The sequence below is a fragment of the Oryctolagus cuniculus genome, chromosome 11 (assembly GCF_051225735.1).
Source record: "Oryctolagus cuniculus isolate XC-2025 breed Fujian yellow rabbit chromosome 11, ASM5122573v1, whole genome shotgun sequence".
Lineage (NCBI taxonomy): Eukaryota > Metazoa > Chordata > Mammalia > Lagomorpha > Leporidae > Oryctolagus > Oryctolagus cuniculus.
This window is the reverse complement of record NC_142877.1, coordinates 22,129,301-22,141,888: the sequence shown is the minus strand read 5'-3', so window position 1 is coordinate 22,141,888 and position 12,588 is coordinate 22,129,301. Positions and strand designations below refer to the sequence as shown.

General features: G+C 57.0%; 1 protein-coding gene across 29 annotated transcripts in view; it reads left to right on the top strand.

The window, feature by feature from the left end:
• Positions 1–12,588, top strand: part of EPB41L1 (erythrocyte membrane protein band 4.1 like 1) — a 127,101-nt gene that overhangs the window by 78,234 nt on the left and 36,279 nt on the right. For 13 of the 29 annotated variants that reach the window (XM_089308036.1, XM_089308035.1, XM_089308034.1 and 10 more), the window contains 7 exons: positions 1,959–2,034; positions 5,000–5,218; positions 7,121–7,208; positions 7,738–7,890; positions 8,954–9,051; positions 9,214–9,389; positions 12,376–12,551. In XM_089308036.1, coding sequence (XP_089164162.1) covers positions 1,959–2,034; positions 5,000–5,218; positions 7,121–7,208; positions 7,738–7,890; positions 8,954–9,051; positions 9,214–9,389; positions 12,376–12,551 — 986 coding nt within the window. The remainder of the gene's footprint in view (positions 1–1,958; positions 2,035–4,999; positions 5,219–7,120; positions 7,209–7,737; positions 7,891–8,953; positions 9,052–9,213; positions 9,390–12,375; positions 12,552–12,588) is intronic. The other 16 variants (XM_051845068.3, XM_017341654.3, XM_070051892.2 and 13 more) reach the window with 2 other exon arrangements.

The following is a 12,588-nucleotide window of genomic DNA, read 5'->3' as shown; positions in this document are numbered from 1 at the left end:
ATGGGCTGCAACCACCCTTAGGCTGTGCTGTTTCTCCTGGCTTCCCTGAGACAGTCTCGTGTGGTGGGCAAGAGGACAGGCCCTGAGCCAGACCACCTGGGTCTGCATCCTGGCTCCATCACCACTTCCTGGGTTCTTTCCCTGTCCTGTGCCTCAGTTTCTCCCTCTGTGATGATCCTCCCTGCCTTGAGGGTCATGAGCATTAAGTGGGTTATTTGTTTTTCTTTTTTTTTAAGATTTATTTATTTATTTGTTTGAAATAAAAAAAGAATTAGAGAGGCGGAGGCAGAGAGAAAGCAAGAGAGAAAGAGCAAGAGAGAGGTCTTCCATCCACTGGTTCACTCCCCAAATGGTCACAATGGCCAGAGCTGGGCTGATCTGAAGCCAGGAGCCAGGAGACAGGAGCTTCTTCTGGGTCTCCTACGCGAGTGTAGGGACCCAAGGACTTGGGCCAACTTCTACTGCTCTCCCAAGCCATAGCAGAGAGCTGGATCAGAAGTGGAGCAGCCTGGACTCGAACCAGCACCCACATGGGATGCCGGTGCTGCAGGTGGCAGCTTTACCCGCTATGCCACAGCGCTGGCCCCTTGAGTGGGTTATTACACGATCAGTCCCACATTGCCAGTGAGGACACTGAGGCCTGCACACGGCGTCAGTTATCATTGTTATTATTCCTGAGACGGGTTACTTCCCCTTAAGGCTGCTTGTGCAAGGGGGTCACTGTGGTCAGGAGCCTGGGCTCTGGGGTCGCAGGCCAGAGCTTGGACTCCTGTTCTCCACCAGCTGAGTGGCACCAAGGGTGACTTAATCTTTGTCTATGAAAAGGAAAGTCTCCCTCAGGACAGTCATAAAGACTCAACTCCTGTGCATGTGTGTGCGGTTCTTGGCGAGCAGAGTGACCGGAATTTACTGTTTGAGACCTGACTCTGTCCCTGCCCTCTGAAGATGATGAGGACCACAGGGACAAGGAGGGACGACAACATGGCCTCCAGCCCTTCCTGACCACGGCCCTGCCCTGGATGGGATTTGCTTCCTCACTTTGCCAGGGCTCTTCTTAGAGCTTGGAGCCCACACGTTCCGGGCGTGGTGTGACCCTTGTTGAGAGTACGGATGTTCAGTGCTCCGCCCCGGTCCTCTCGTCTTCCCTCCACCCTTGTCTCTCCAGCGCTTGTCCCTTCTCTCGGCTTGCAGAGCTCCAGCTCCGATCTCAGCCTTTGTCTGCACCTTCTCCTGTGTGGACATTTGATTTCCACCTCTAAAAGTGCAGGCTCACTTTTATCCCTGCAAAAATCCCTTTGTTCCTTTTAGAGCTTGCAGGTCTCGTTTCTAACGCAGTTTTGCCATCAGAGATGGAGTCCACAGGACACAGGCCAGGGTTTCCCCAAGTGTATTCTGATGCACGTTAACCCGACATGATGCCCTGTTGGATCCAGCAGCTCAAACAAGTTCTAGGAGTTCTTGAATGCACGCCTCCCTTTGAGAGTTGTGCGTGGTGGCAGAGCGAGGGCACTGACAGTCCCACGTTGGGACTCCTAGATTCTTTCCCTTCTCCCGTTAGCATCCTGTGGCGGAGATTTTGGTGTGGAGGGAGGCACTCTGGCGGGGTGACCTTGGGCTGGCCACTTTACTGTCTGGGCCTCAGTGCCCCCATTGCGACACGCGGCTAACCTTAGGCCACACTCCTCGAACAGCTGAGCACTGTCTGTCGTCACCAGCAAGGTGCCTGGCGTGCAGCGTTAGTTCTCTTTCCTTCCGCCCTCCTTCCCACCCTGGATCGCCAGTCGCTTCCCCTGGCCTCACTTTCCTCGCCTGTCAAGCGGTAGTAATGTTGCAGGCACCCCGACGGGACTTCCCTAAGATTAGAGAGACAGGCAGACAGACAGCCTGGCTGGAGGCCGTGCACCTGCTGGCAGAGCTGAGCCCGGGGCCTCTCTGACCTTTCCCTTATTGTCTCTCAGGCAGCCCCTGGAATTTCGCCTTCACAGTCAAGTTCTATCCCCCTGACCCTGCGCAGCTGACAGAAGACATCACGAGGTGAGGGCCGTGGAGGGAGGGGTGCGGCAGGTGACGCGGGCTGTGTGTGGCAGCTGTTGCAGCCGGCGCAGGAAAGACAGGGCCTCAAACACGGTGCTCCGTGGCCGCTGGCCTCTGCCTCCAGAGGAGGAGCTACCACAGGGCACCGTGGGGCCCACTGGGAATTTAAGAGGACAGCTGCCATGGAGAGTGGGTGCTGTTCCCTTGTGGGAACCGGGCCTGACGGGGAAGTGAGTGGGAGCCTGGAAAGTGGAAACCACATTTTGTAAGCGTCGGCAACTGCAGCAAATGCTTTAAAAAACCGGGCAGGCCATTCTGGGTGGGGCCGACCAACCACATGTGAAGGCCGCGTGCTGCTGGCCCCCAGGCGTCTAAGGACGGAGTAGGGGGCGGATGCCTTTGCAGGTGGGAGTTAGGGCCTGTGTGCCGTTCCGTGCAGGCATCAGGCACGCAGGGGTCAGGTGAGGCCTGGGGCTGCCCCGCACCCTGGCTGCTGGGGTGGACACGGGTCATGTGGATAGCCCCCTTGTGCCTGGGGCCAGCAGATCACACAGCTTGAAGACTGGAGGGGAGGACAAAGCGTCCTTTAGCATGGGAGCTGCCGAGGGGCTCCTGCTGCCTCTGGAAACCAAGGAGGTCCCTCCCTATCGACAGTTACACTTCCTGGTGTCCTGATAAGATGGAGGCCTGAGCTGCTCCCCCGGCAAGGGGCGGGCCACCCAGCCAGCCTCTTCTCCCCGTGGGATTCCTCCTCCACATTGGCGGCTCGTGGGCCAGGCGACAGACTGAGGTCCAGATGCCAGCTCTGGCCTAGAGAGGTAGCACAGATGTTCCTGGAATAGGAACATCTGTGGAGACCGCTGAGGTCAGCCGGGGGCTGGGTGGCTGCAGCGGCAGAACCCGAACACCGATCCCGAGAGGCCCGCGAGCTTCAGCTCCTCTGGTCTTGCTCACTGGTGCCTCTCTCACTGGTGCCAGACCCTGGACATCAGGCTCCCAGGGACCCCAGGAGGCAAGTGAGCCCTGCCCAGTACAAATGTCCCCAGGAGATGAGGTGGTAGTAGCAGCTGATTTGGTCAAAAATAGTCAGGCCCAAAATAAACTGGTCAAAATGACAAATTGGTTGAAATGAGAGATTGGTCGGAGTGTTTGGCAGTGATTTCTGGATTTTCAGGCTTCTGAGTAAAATGCCCTTAACCAGGCTCTTGCCTGTGATTTCTGAACGACGGCTGGGTGGGGGCCGGAGCCTGGCCCTGAGCAGACTCTGAGGCTGCACCAGGCCTTCCGTTCTCGCTGCTGGATCGTGTCGTGGGGCAGTAGAAATCGTGCTAAGGAAAAAGCGCTTAAAAGGAAAAGAAATAGGCAATTAAAAGATGGAGAAACATAGCAAAAATGGGCAGGGACGCATCACTGGTTGAAAATGAAGTGAAACATTGTATTCTTTTAATACACAATAACCGACAAAGCAACACAAAATGGTTTTAAATGGTTCTAAAAATTGTAAAAGCATTCAAGTGTGCATAAAAGTTGTAAAAAATCTTGGGCTGGTGGTTGGAAATGTCTCTTTAAACCAATTTGTTTTTAGACAATTCACTTAAGAGCTGAAAGCAAAAATACAAGTTTGGGGGAAGCTTCAGCGAGCAGCCCATCGGTTAAAATGAATGGGGGAGAGCCGCGCACGCTGCCGCGAGGACGGCTCTCAGGCCCTGCGCCCGCTGTGACAAATGACAAAGCGAGCTGCCGAGTCAGAGGTGGCATTCGAGGCCCTCTGCGTGTTAAAAATGTCCGCGGATCAAAACCACGTGTGTCCTGAGTGTCCACGGAGGAGTCCTCTGGATAGGGTTGAGGATGGGCGTCGAGGGGGTGTTCTTTGTTCCATAACGTGAACACGTTAGTTCTATAATCAGAGCATGGTTGCATGGTTGCTTTAAATACGACTTTAGGTTTTGCCTTTTGCCATCAATGTATTCAATATTTTTCTTTCGAGAGGCAGAGAGACCAGAATTCCCATCTTCTGGTTCACTACCCAAACACCCACAGTGGCCCCCAGCTGGCGTCAACGCCGTCAGGAACACAGTGCAGGTGTCCTACGTGGGTGGCAGGAACCCCGTCCCTGGAGCCGTCACTACTGCCTCCCAGGTCTGCATCAGCAGGAAGCTGGAGTTGGCACTGGAGCTGGGATTTGAACCCAGGCACTCCCATATGGGGCACGTGTGTCCTAACCAGCGGCCTGACCCCCAGGCCAAATACCCACCCCACGTGACATTTTTTAATTGGCCAAATCAGCAAAATAGTCCTATTTATCTTTTTTTTTTTTTTTTGACAGGCAGAGTGGACAGTGAGAGAGAGAGACAGAGAGAAAGGTCTTCCTTTTCCGTTGGTTCACCCTCCAATGGCCGCCGCGGCCGGTGTGCTGCGGCCGGCGCACCGCGCTGATCCGATGGCAGGAGCCAGGAGCCAGGTGCTTTTCCTGGTCTCCCATGGGGTGCAGGGCCCAAGCACCTGGGCCATCCTCCACTGCACTCCCTGGCCACAGCAGAGAGCTGGCCTGGAAGAGGGGCAACTGGGACAGAATCCGGCGCCCCGACCGGGACTAGAACCCGGTGTGCCGGCGCCGCTAGGCGGAGGATTAGCCTAGTGAGCCGTGGCGCCAGCCATAGTCCTATTTATCTTAAAAAAAAAAAAAAAAAAAAAAAAGAAATCACAATGTTCTCATAGTAGGACAAAGAATCCCCCAAATTTAGAAATGAACGGCAATGCTGAAAGTCCTGTGAAACGTCACACAGAATTATCAAGACGTTAAATGCCAGTGTCACAGAGCACCTCAGGGGATACACTCAGGTTCCCAAGACAGCAAAGAGCACGCTCTCCTGTGGAGCCGTGTGCTGCCCCCTTGCTCCCGCCAGACCAGCGGTGCTGGGGGACGCCGAGGGCCCATGCCCACGCCCGCTCTCCCTGTCCCCAGGTACTACCTGTGCCTGCAGCTGCGGGCAGACATCATCACAGGCCGGCTGCCCTGCTCCTTCGTCACACACGCCCTGCTGGGCTCCTACGCCGTGCAGGCTGAGCTGGGAGACTATGACGCCGAGGAGCACGTGGGTAACTATGTCAGCGAGCTCCGCTTCGCCCCGAACCAGACCCGGGAGCTGGAGGAGAGGATCATGGAGCTGCACAAGACGTACAGGTGAGAGGGCGCCGGCCAGGCCTCTGCCTCCACGCCGGCTGGCCTGAGCCTCGCTTGTGGCCTGGAGCTCCCCGGCCCCTGCCTGCCTGCCGTGCCCTGCGTGCCCTGCCGTGCCCTGCCGTGCGCACACACGCGCACCATCCCCTCAGCTCTGCCCCTCTTCCGGGCATGTCTGAGTGCAGATCGCCTCTGTGACCACGTGACGCTGGAGGACCTCGTGACCCTCGGCTCAGCTTAAGCTGCTGTGTGTGTGTGTGACAATTCTCTGCCCATGGTCCCTGGGAGTGAGTTTCTTTATCTAGGTTTTGGTGTAAAGGTCAAAGGTTAGGTCCTAAAAGCCAGTCTGCTTAGGGTCATCTTCTGACCGGGCCACTGTTTTGTTTTTTTTTTTTTTTTAGAGATTTATTTATTTGAAAGTCAGAGTTACTCAGAGAGAGGTGAGGCAAGTCCTCCATCTGCTGGTTCGCTCCCCAAGTGGCTGCAACAGCCAGGGCTGGGCCGGTCCAAAGCCAGGAGCCAGGAGCTCTGGGGTTGCAGCTGAGAGGAGGGCTAGGGCTGGGTGTGAAGCAGGGGCCTGCCACCATATCAGGCCACCGGAATTATTTGCTCTGGCCCTGCCAAGGCAACTGGAGGTGGAACTCAAAATTCAATAAATCTGTAGCCAGCTCATTTTAGGCTGATAGTTTTGTGTGGCTGGCGAATGATACCCTATGGCCCCTGGCAGAACGAAGGTTCCCCACCCTTGACGTGGAGGATCACCTACAGGGGGAAGACCCTGCTGGGTATGAGGAATGCTAGGTGCAGGGTGGCTCTGCTTGGTTAATAGGGACGGCTGTGGTGCTGTGCCGAGTGCCCTACAGCTGGCTAGTGGTGTCTTCCTGGGTGTAGGAGTCGGGGGTTGCCTGCCTGCTCCCTGTCTGTCACCCCTATCCTAGATAGAAAGATGTCTTAGGGGCCTGCAGGGGTCACAGTGATTCAGAGAAAGGTGTTGAGATCATATGGGCTGCAGAAATAGCAATGGCTGTCCCCACAGCTCTTTGGACTTAAAACACATTGGCAGCTGGTGTTCAGGTGGCCCACAGAGCAGCTCAGAGGTGCACAGGGCCGGGGAAGCTGAGGCCAGAGATGGAATGGAGCGGCTCGGAGCACAAACTCCAGGGCCATGTTAGCTAGAGCCAGATTCTCACCCTTCTGCTTAATACCTGTGTGCTCTTGGGCTGGTCATTGAACCTCGCTGTGCCACAGGCTCCTCACCTGTAAAATGGGAACAATAACGATATATACCTTGTAGAGCTGTTAGGAGAGCCCCGTGAGCTGACACCTGCAAGGTGGAACAGGAAGGAGCAGTAGTCAGCGCTAGTTCTCAGCGCTGTTGGCCGTGACTGACAGGATGAGAGGTCGCCCAAGCTCCCTGGCAGCCGAAGCAAGGAAGGAACCTGATTAATTGCATAATTCTTCTTTTTGGAAAGGAGACTGTGTCCCTGATCCTCAGCGAGATTAAGTGGCTTCTGTTGCTAAATTCTGAGCGAACCATCTGATGTGGGTAATAATTTAGGAGTCCCTGGGTGACTATCATGAATGATGTCTTCAACAACGGCTTCGCAGTCAAGGAGAAGCAAAATTTATAGTTCACACTTAGCTCAGTGGCAGAGGGAGGCGAAGGTCCCGACACCCAGCCCAGCCTTGAATGCATCCTGGAGAAGGCCAGACTGGGCCTGAGCTTTGGCAGACGACAAGGGTGGGCAGAGTGAGGTGGGGCCAGTGCAGAGCACAGAGCACAGAGGGGATGGGCGTGTTCAGGTTTGCCCTTCCCACAGTCACGTGTTATGCATGGCCACCTTTGGCCAGCAGGACTTGGGCCTGGGCCTTCCCACGCCACTGTGATCCCTTTCTTTCCCTCAGGGGCATGACCCCGGGAGAGGCGGAAATTCACTTCCTAGAGAACGCGAAGAAGCTTTCCATGTACGGCGTAGATCTGCACCACGCCAAGGTACCGCTGGGCCCCGGGGACCCCCAAGCCGCTGGGTGGCGCCCTGCGGTGGGCTTCCAGGCCTCGGCAGTGGGCTCGGGGCACCAGACCCTGTCACCTTCAGCCTAGCAGCCACCCTGTTCTCAGTTCTCATCGTCCAGGCCCCATAGCCTCTCATTTTCCCATAGTCCTTGTCGCTTCCTTCCTTATGAACTTGTGTGTGCCACCACTAGGTTGGCAGCACAGGAGGAAGGGACATAGCTGTCTCCCTAGCATGTAGGCATGGCCTGGCACCAGCAGGTACCCCTAGAGTTCTGCTGGGCGGGTGAGTGAGCGAATGACAGAACGAGTGATCGAATGAGTGACTAAGTGGGTGGGTAAATGAGTGCGCGTGTGGCTGTGTGAGGGATTGGTCAGTGGGCTGAAGCGTGGAAGCCCTGACCCTTGCATTCCTAACAGGAGGAGGTCAGGCAGAGGGTTCGGGGCTGGGGGACCGGCAGCCCCTGGTGTGGACCCCAGGCCTCCCGTCCCGTGGTCTCCTCTCATGCAGGACTCCGAAGGCATCGACATCATGCTGGGGGTCTGTGCTAACGGCCTTCTCATCTACCGGGACCGGCTGAGAATCAACCGCTTTGCCTGGCCCAAGATCCTCAAGATCTCGTACAAGAGGAGTAACTTCTACATCAAGATCCGGCCGGGGGAGGTGAGCCGGCCCTGGACCTCGTCACCAGGAGGAAGCAGACTCTGGCAGCTGGGCCTGGGGCGTCTTCCACCTAGAATATGAGGCTGGGGACTCTGGGGCTCCCAGAGCACACACACGCGTGCACACGTGTGCACACACTCACAAAAGTGTAACTAGAAGGATAGCATCTAGTCAAGTGCCACTGGTAAACGAGTCCGTGTGGTGTCCCTGTGTGTGCTTACATGGAGAACCAGACACGTGACCCATCCACGCATGTACAGAAACGTGTGCCTCCACCTCTTTTCCTCCAAACTCCACATCACCCCCACCAGAAAGCCCACTTGGTTCTGCCCGTAGCATAAATGGGACCCATCGGCTTCTCTTCCTCACCCCTGTACCGGCCACAGCCGCCACCGTCGCTTACCCATGTCTCTCCAAGGCCCTTCTCACCAGTCTCCCGCCTCCACGGTCACTCCAGGACACTTTCCCCAGAGGTCTTAAGTCTCTGAAGTCAGAGCACATCAACCCCGTCCCCACCCCACCACCCTCCACCCCGCGCTCTTGAGCTCCCGGGAGGAATCCGCACTCCTTGCGTGGCCACCCTGCCCCTCCCACCTGTCTTGCCACTCCAACCCCTCTGGCCACCTGGGAGACCTTGAAGAAGCCAGGTTCTCTCCTGCTGTGAGTGCTTTGCCTTTGCTGCTGCCTCTCCCTGGAAGTCTCAACCCCGTCCCCCACGCGGCTGGTTCCTTCCCCACCCTTCCGTTCTCAGCTCAGCCATCGCCTGAGATGTCCAGAGAGCAGCCCCTGACCATCCTTTCTAAGGTAGCCCCAGCCGAGCCTGCCGCACGGTCCCTCCCGCCCCTGTCAATATCTGGCATCATCTTGTTGGCTCGGATTCCGACACGCCTCTCCCCAGGATCTAACGTCTTGGGTCTCCGTGGAGACAGAGTAAGGACGAGGTCAGCCTGACTACTGGCATGAGAGAATAGGTCACAGTCGGGCGAGTCTCGGTTCAGAGAGGACGGACTGATGGCCGGAGAGGGCCCGGGCCCTGCCTCTGAGCTGCCTTTTTGCTTTCCAGTATGAGCAGTTTGAGAGCACAATTGGCTTTAAGCTGCCAAACCACCGGTCGGCCAAGAGACTGTGGAAGGTCTGCATCGAGCATCACACGTTCTTCCGGTGAGCTGGCCCTGGGAGGAGGGGTGGAGGAGGAGTTGGTGGGGATTCTGGGAAAGTCTCCCCCGCTCAACATCGCCCCCTTGAGGTGCTGTAGCTGGGATGTCGGGGGATGAGAAGCTGGTTCTGGGGCCCTCCCTCCTCACCTCCACCTCACTGCTGCAGGCTGGTGTCCCCGGAGCCCCCGCCCAAGGGCTTCCTGGTGATGGGCTCCAAGTTCCGGTATAGCGGGAGGACCCAGGCCCAGACCCGCCAGGCCAGTGCCCTCATCGACCGGCCCGCACCCTTCTTCGAGCGTTCTTCCAGCAAACGGTACACCATGTCCCGCAGCCTTGACGGAGGTGAGTCCCAAACTGGCGGTGAGGGGAAGAGGGCGCGCTAGAGGAGGTGGTGGAGTAGGCAAGTCAGGACCTCAGGGCGAGCCAGGAAGGTGGGGGCACACTGCAGGTGCGTCGTCGCCGGGCATGACTGCTCATGGTGGCCCAGCTCCAGCCCACGGGGGTGCCTCTGGGGATGTCACGCCTCTCTCTGGACTTCCGGTGACTCCTCTCAGTCACGGCCGTCTGATGGCCTTGGCTCAGCCTGGCGGATTTCTGGGCCCCCTGCTTCGGCAGTTTAGCAATCCCCAGGTTACCGTCATCCCAGGAGAGTGGAGACTGTTCCTGGTCATTCTTTTGGGCTCTGGCTGATTGATAGTGGCTGACTATGGCCCCCGCGTCTACTGGAGTGACAGGTGCCCATCACGCCAGTGAGAACTGGCCTCATGTTGTCCTATGTCCCTCAGGCTGGCGCTTGGTAAAAATATCATCTTTAGACCACATGTGCGTCTGAGTCACCTGTGAGGTTGTACAACATGAAGGTTCCCCAGGCTGTGCCCCGGACCTACTAACTCCACACCTCTCTGGACTCAGGCCTCGCCTCGGGGCATGCGTGCTGGGGTCATAGGTGATCTTCCAGAGCCACGTGGGGTGCTGGGGAGATTCAGATTAGACCGAAGTTCAGGTCTTGGCCTTGACACTTATCAGCTACTCCAAGTGCCCAGGGAGAGGGCCACAAACGTGTGAGTGACTGGACGGGTGACCTTGGGCAACTTTTTTAACTCACCTGTGCCTTCCTTTCTTGAAAAGGAACAATATCCACTTCGCTGTGCTAGAGGGAGAATTAGCAGAGAAAGGGCCCAGGAAACACAGGCAGAGTCAGGCCTTCGTGAGTTGTGTGCGTTATTATTGCTCTTAGGTGTATAGAGTGGGAGGTTGGGACTTGGATAGGGGAATGGTGGATACTTCTAGAACATAGTTAGCAGGCCTCAAGGAAGTTAGTTCTGCTCAACATATATTTTCTGAGTGCTATACTTGTGCCGGGCCTCGTGTTCGGTCCTGGTACAGAGTTGGCTCTTTCCTTTGAGGAGCTCCCAGCGCGCTGGCCGTGAGCATTCGGTGTGGTGGCAGCTACAGGTGAAGCCTGCACAGGACGCAGAGCGGCCCCAGCAGGGATGAATCAGCTCTGCCTGGAGGGGGGAGAAAGGGCTTTGCAGAGGGGGTGACAACTGGACAGGGCTTTGACGGATACCTAGGAGTTTGCCGGGTGATATTTTAAACAATTTTTATTCCATACACACACACACACACACGCACGCCCCACACAGATCCCAATCCCTTGGTTTATTCCTCAAATGGCCACAACGCCAGGGCCGGGCGAGGGTTGGAGCCAGGAGTGTATTCCAGCTCTGCCATGTGGCTGGGAGGAAGAAGCCAGTTTACTCGGGTGGTCACTGCTGCCGCCCCGGGGCTGGAACCAGGCGCTCTGATGCGGGACACAGGCGTCTCAACTGCCAGACCGAACGCCTGCTCCCCAGCGTCTGCTCCTTTTCCTGGAGAGTGAAAGTAAAGCCTGCCCCAGGACTCCCGTCCACGTTTAAGGCTGTGGGGTCTGCGGAGCTCTCCTTGGCCTGAAGAAGGTCCTTATGCCGCTTGGTAGATGCAGCACTAGGAACTGTGGTTTGTGCAACAGAAAAGGAGAACTGTACCATCATTCGCTCCCTGCCCTGTCGCTTCTGATTACTGTGCGGGGGCCAGGGAAGCGCAGTGTCCGGGGCTGCAGCTGAGGTTAACGCAGGGCTGGTGTGGCTGTCAGGGCGGGTGGAGCTTAGCGTCCAAGCCAGGAGGTCAGGGCCCTTGTCAGATCTTTCCCCTCTTCAGGCCTCAACTTATCCTCTGTAAAGTGGGGATAGTAATTCCAGTTCTGACCATCAACTGCAGTATTGTTGAGTCAGATGAAGTAATGTACGTAAACGGGAATATATGTGACTAGAAAAGGATAATGACGTTATTTTTTAAATCTAGGCCAGCCCCAAGGACAATCTGTGCTCTGGTCATTTTTCTAAGTTGAATGATTGATTGATAAGGCCGGTTGGCAGAGAGTGAGCGAGTGAATGAGAGAGCTTTCTCATCTGTTGGTTCAATCCTCCAAGTATCTCACAATAGCTGGGGCTGGGCCAAGCAGAAGCCAGGAGCTAGGAACTCCCTCCTGGTCCCCCACATGGGTGGCACGGGCCCAGGGACTTGAGCCGTCCTCTGCTGCCTCTGGGGTGTGCGTTAGCAGGAAGCTGGACTGGAAGTAGAGGCTGGACTTCACCCCAGCACTCCCATGTGGAGTGCAGGCGTCCCAAGCGATGGCTCGCCCTGCTGTGCTGCAGGCCCGCCCCTGTGCTCCGGTGGTGTGTTTTCAGAATTTGGTGCTTTGCAGCCCATTTTCCACCAAGGTACAATTCACAGCGCAGGGGGAAGTCTGCAGTTCGACCCCTTTCTTTCCTATTTAGAAGAGTAGTTTGGAATGCCAGCGAGTGAGAACGATGTTATTACAGGAATGCCCTGAACCCTCCCTAACGTATAAAGGAGGCCAGCCATTCGCGAACGCGAGGTCGCTGGTCTCAGAACACGTGTGTATTGCTGTGCGGTGATCAGGCGTGTGTTCAGCAGTGTTTCTGGCCAACATCAGCAGAAGGCTCGCTCTGGGCCGGCTGCTCCAGTGCGTGCTCACACACGTTTTTAGACCCTGCCTATCGATTGGGAAGCGGGGCCCAGAGAGATTGGGCGACCTTCCAAGGTCACGCCCTCGGGAAGAGCTGGATGCGAGGCTCTCGTGCTGTGGGAGGCCGGGGGTGGGGGTGGGGCCTGGGCTGGGAGGCAGCTCTGCCGCCCCTGGGGGACCTGGGCTGGGCCCCTTCGCTTCTCCGGGCAGTGGGTTGGCACTGACAGAATCGGGCCTGAACTCCCGCTGGCGGCGGTGGGGCTGCTCCCTGTCCATGTGCACGGCGACGTCCCACAGTCTTCCGGCCATGTCTGCCCACTTTAGCAGAGTTCTCACGCCCAGCCTCGGTCAGCGAGAACCACGACACAGGCCCTGACGGGACTAAGCGTGAGGAGGACGGCGAGTCTGCAGGGCGGCGGTCCGAGGCCGAGGAAGGGGAGGTCAGGACCCCCACCAAGATCAAGGAGCTGAAGGTAGGTGCCTGGCTTTCTCTGGGGGTCAGGAGGCCAG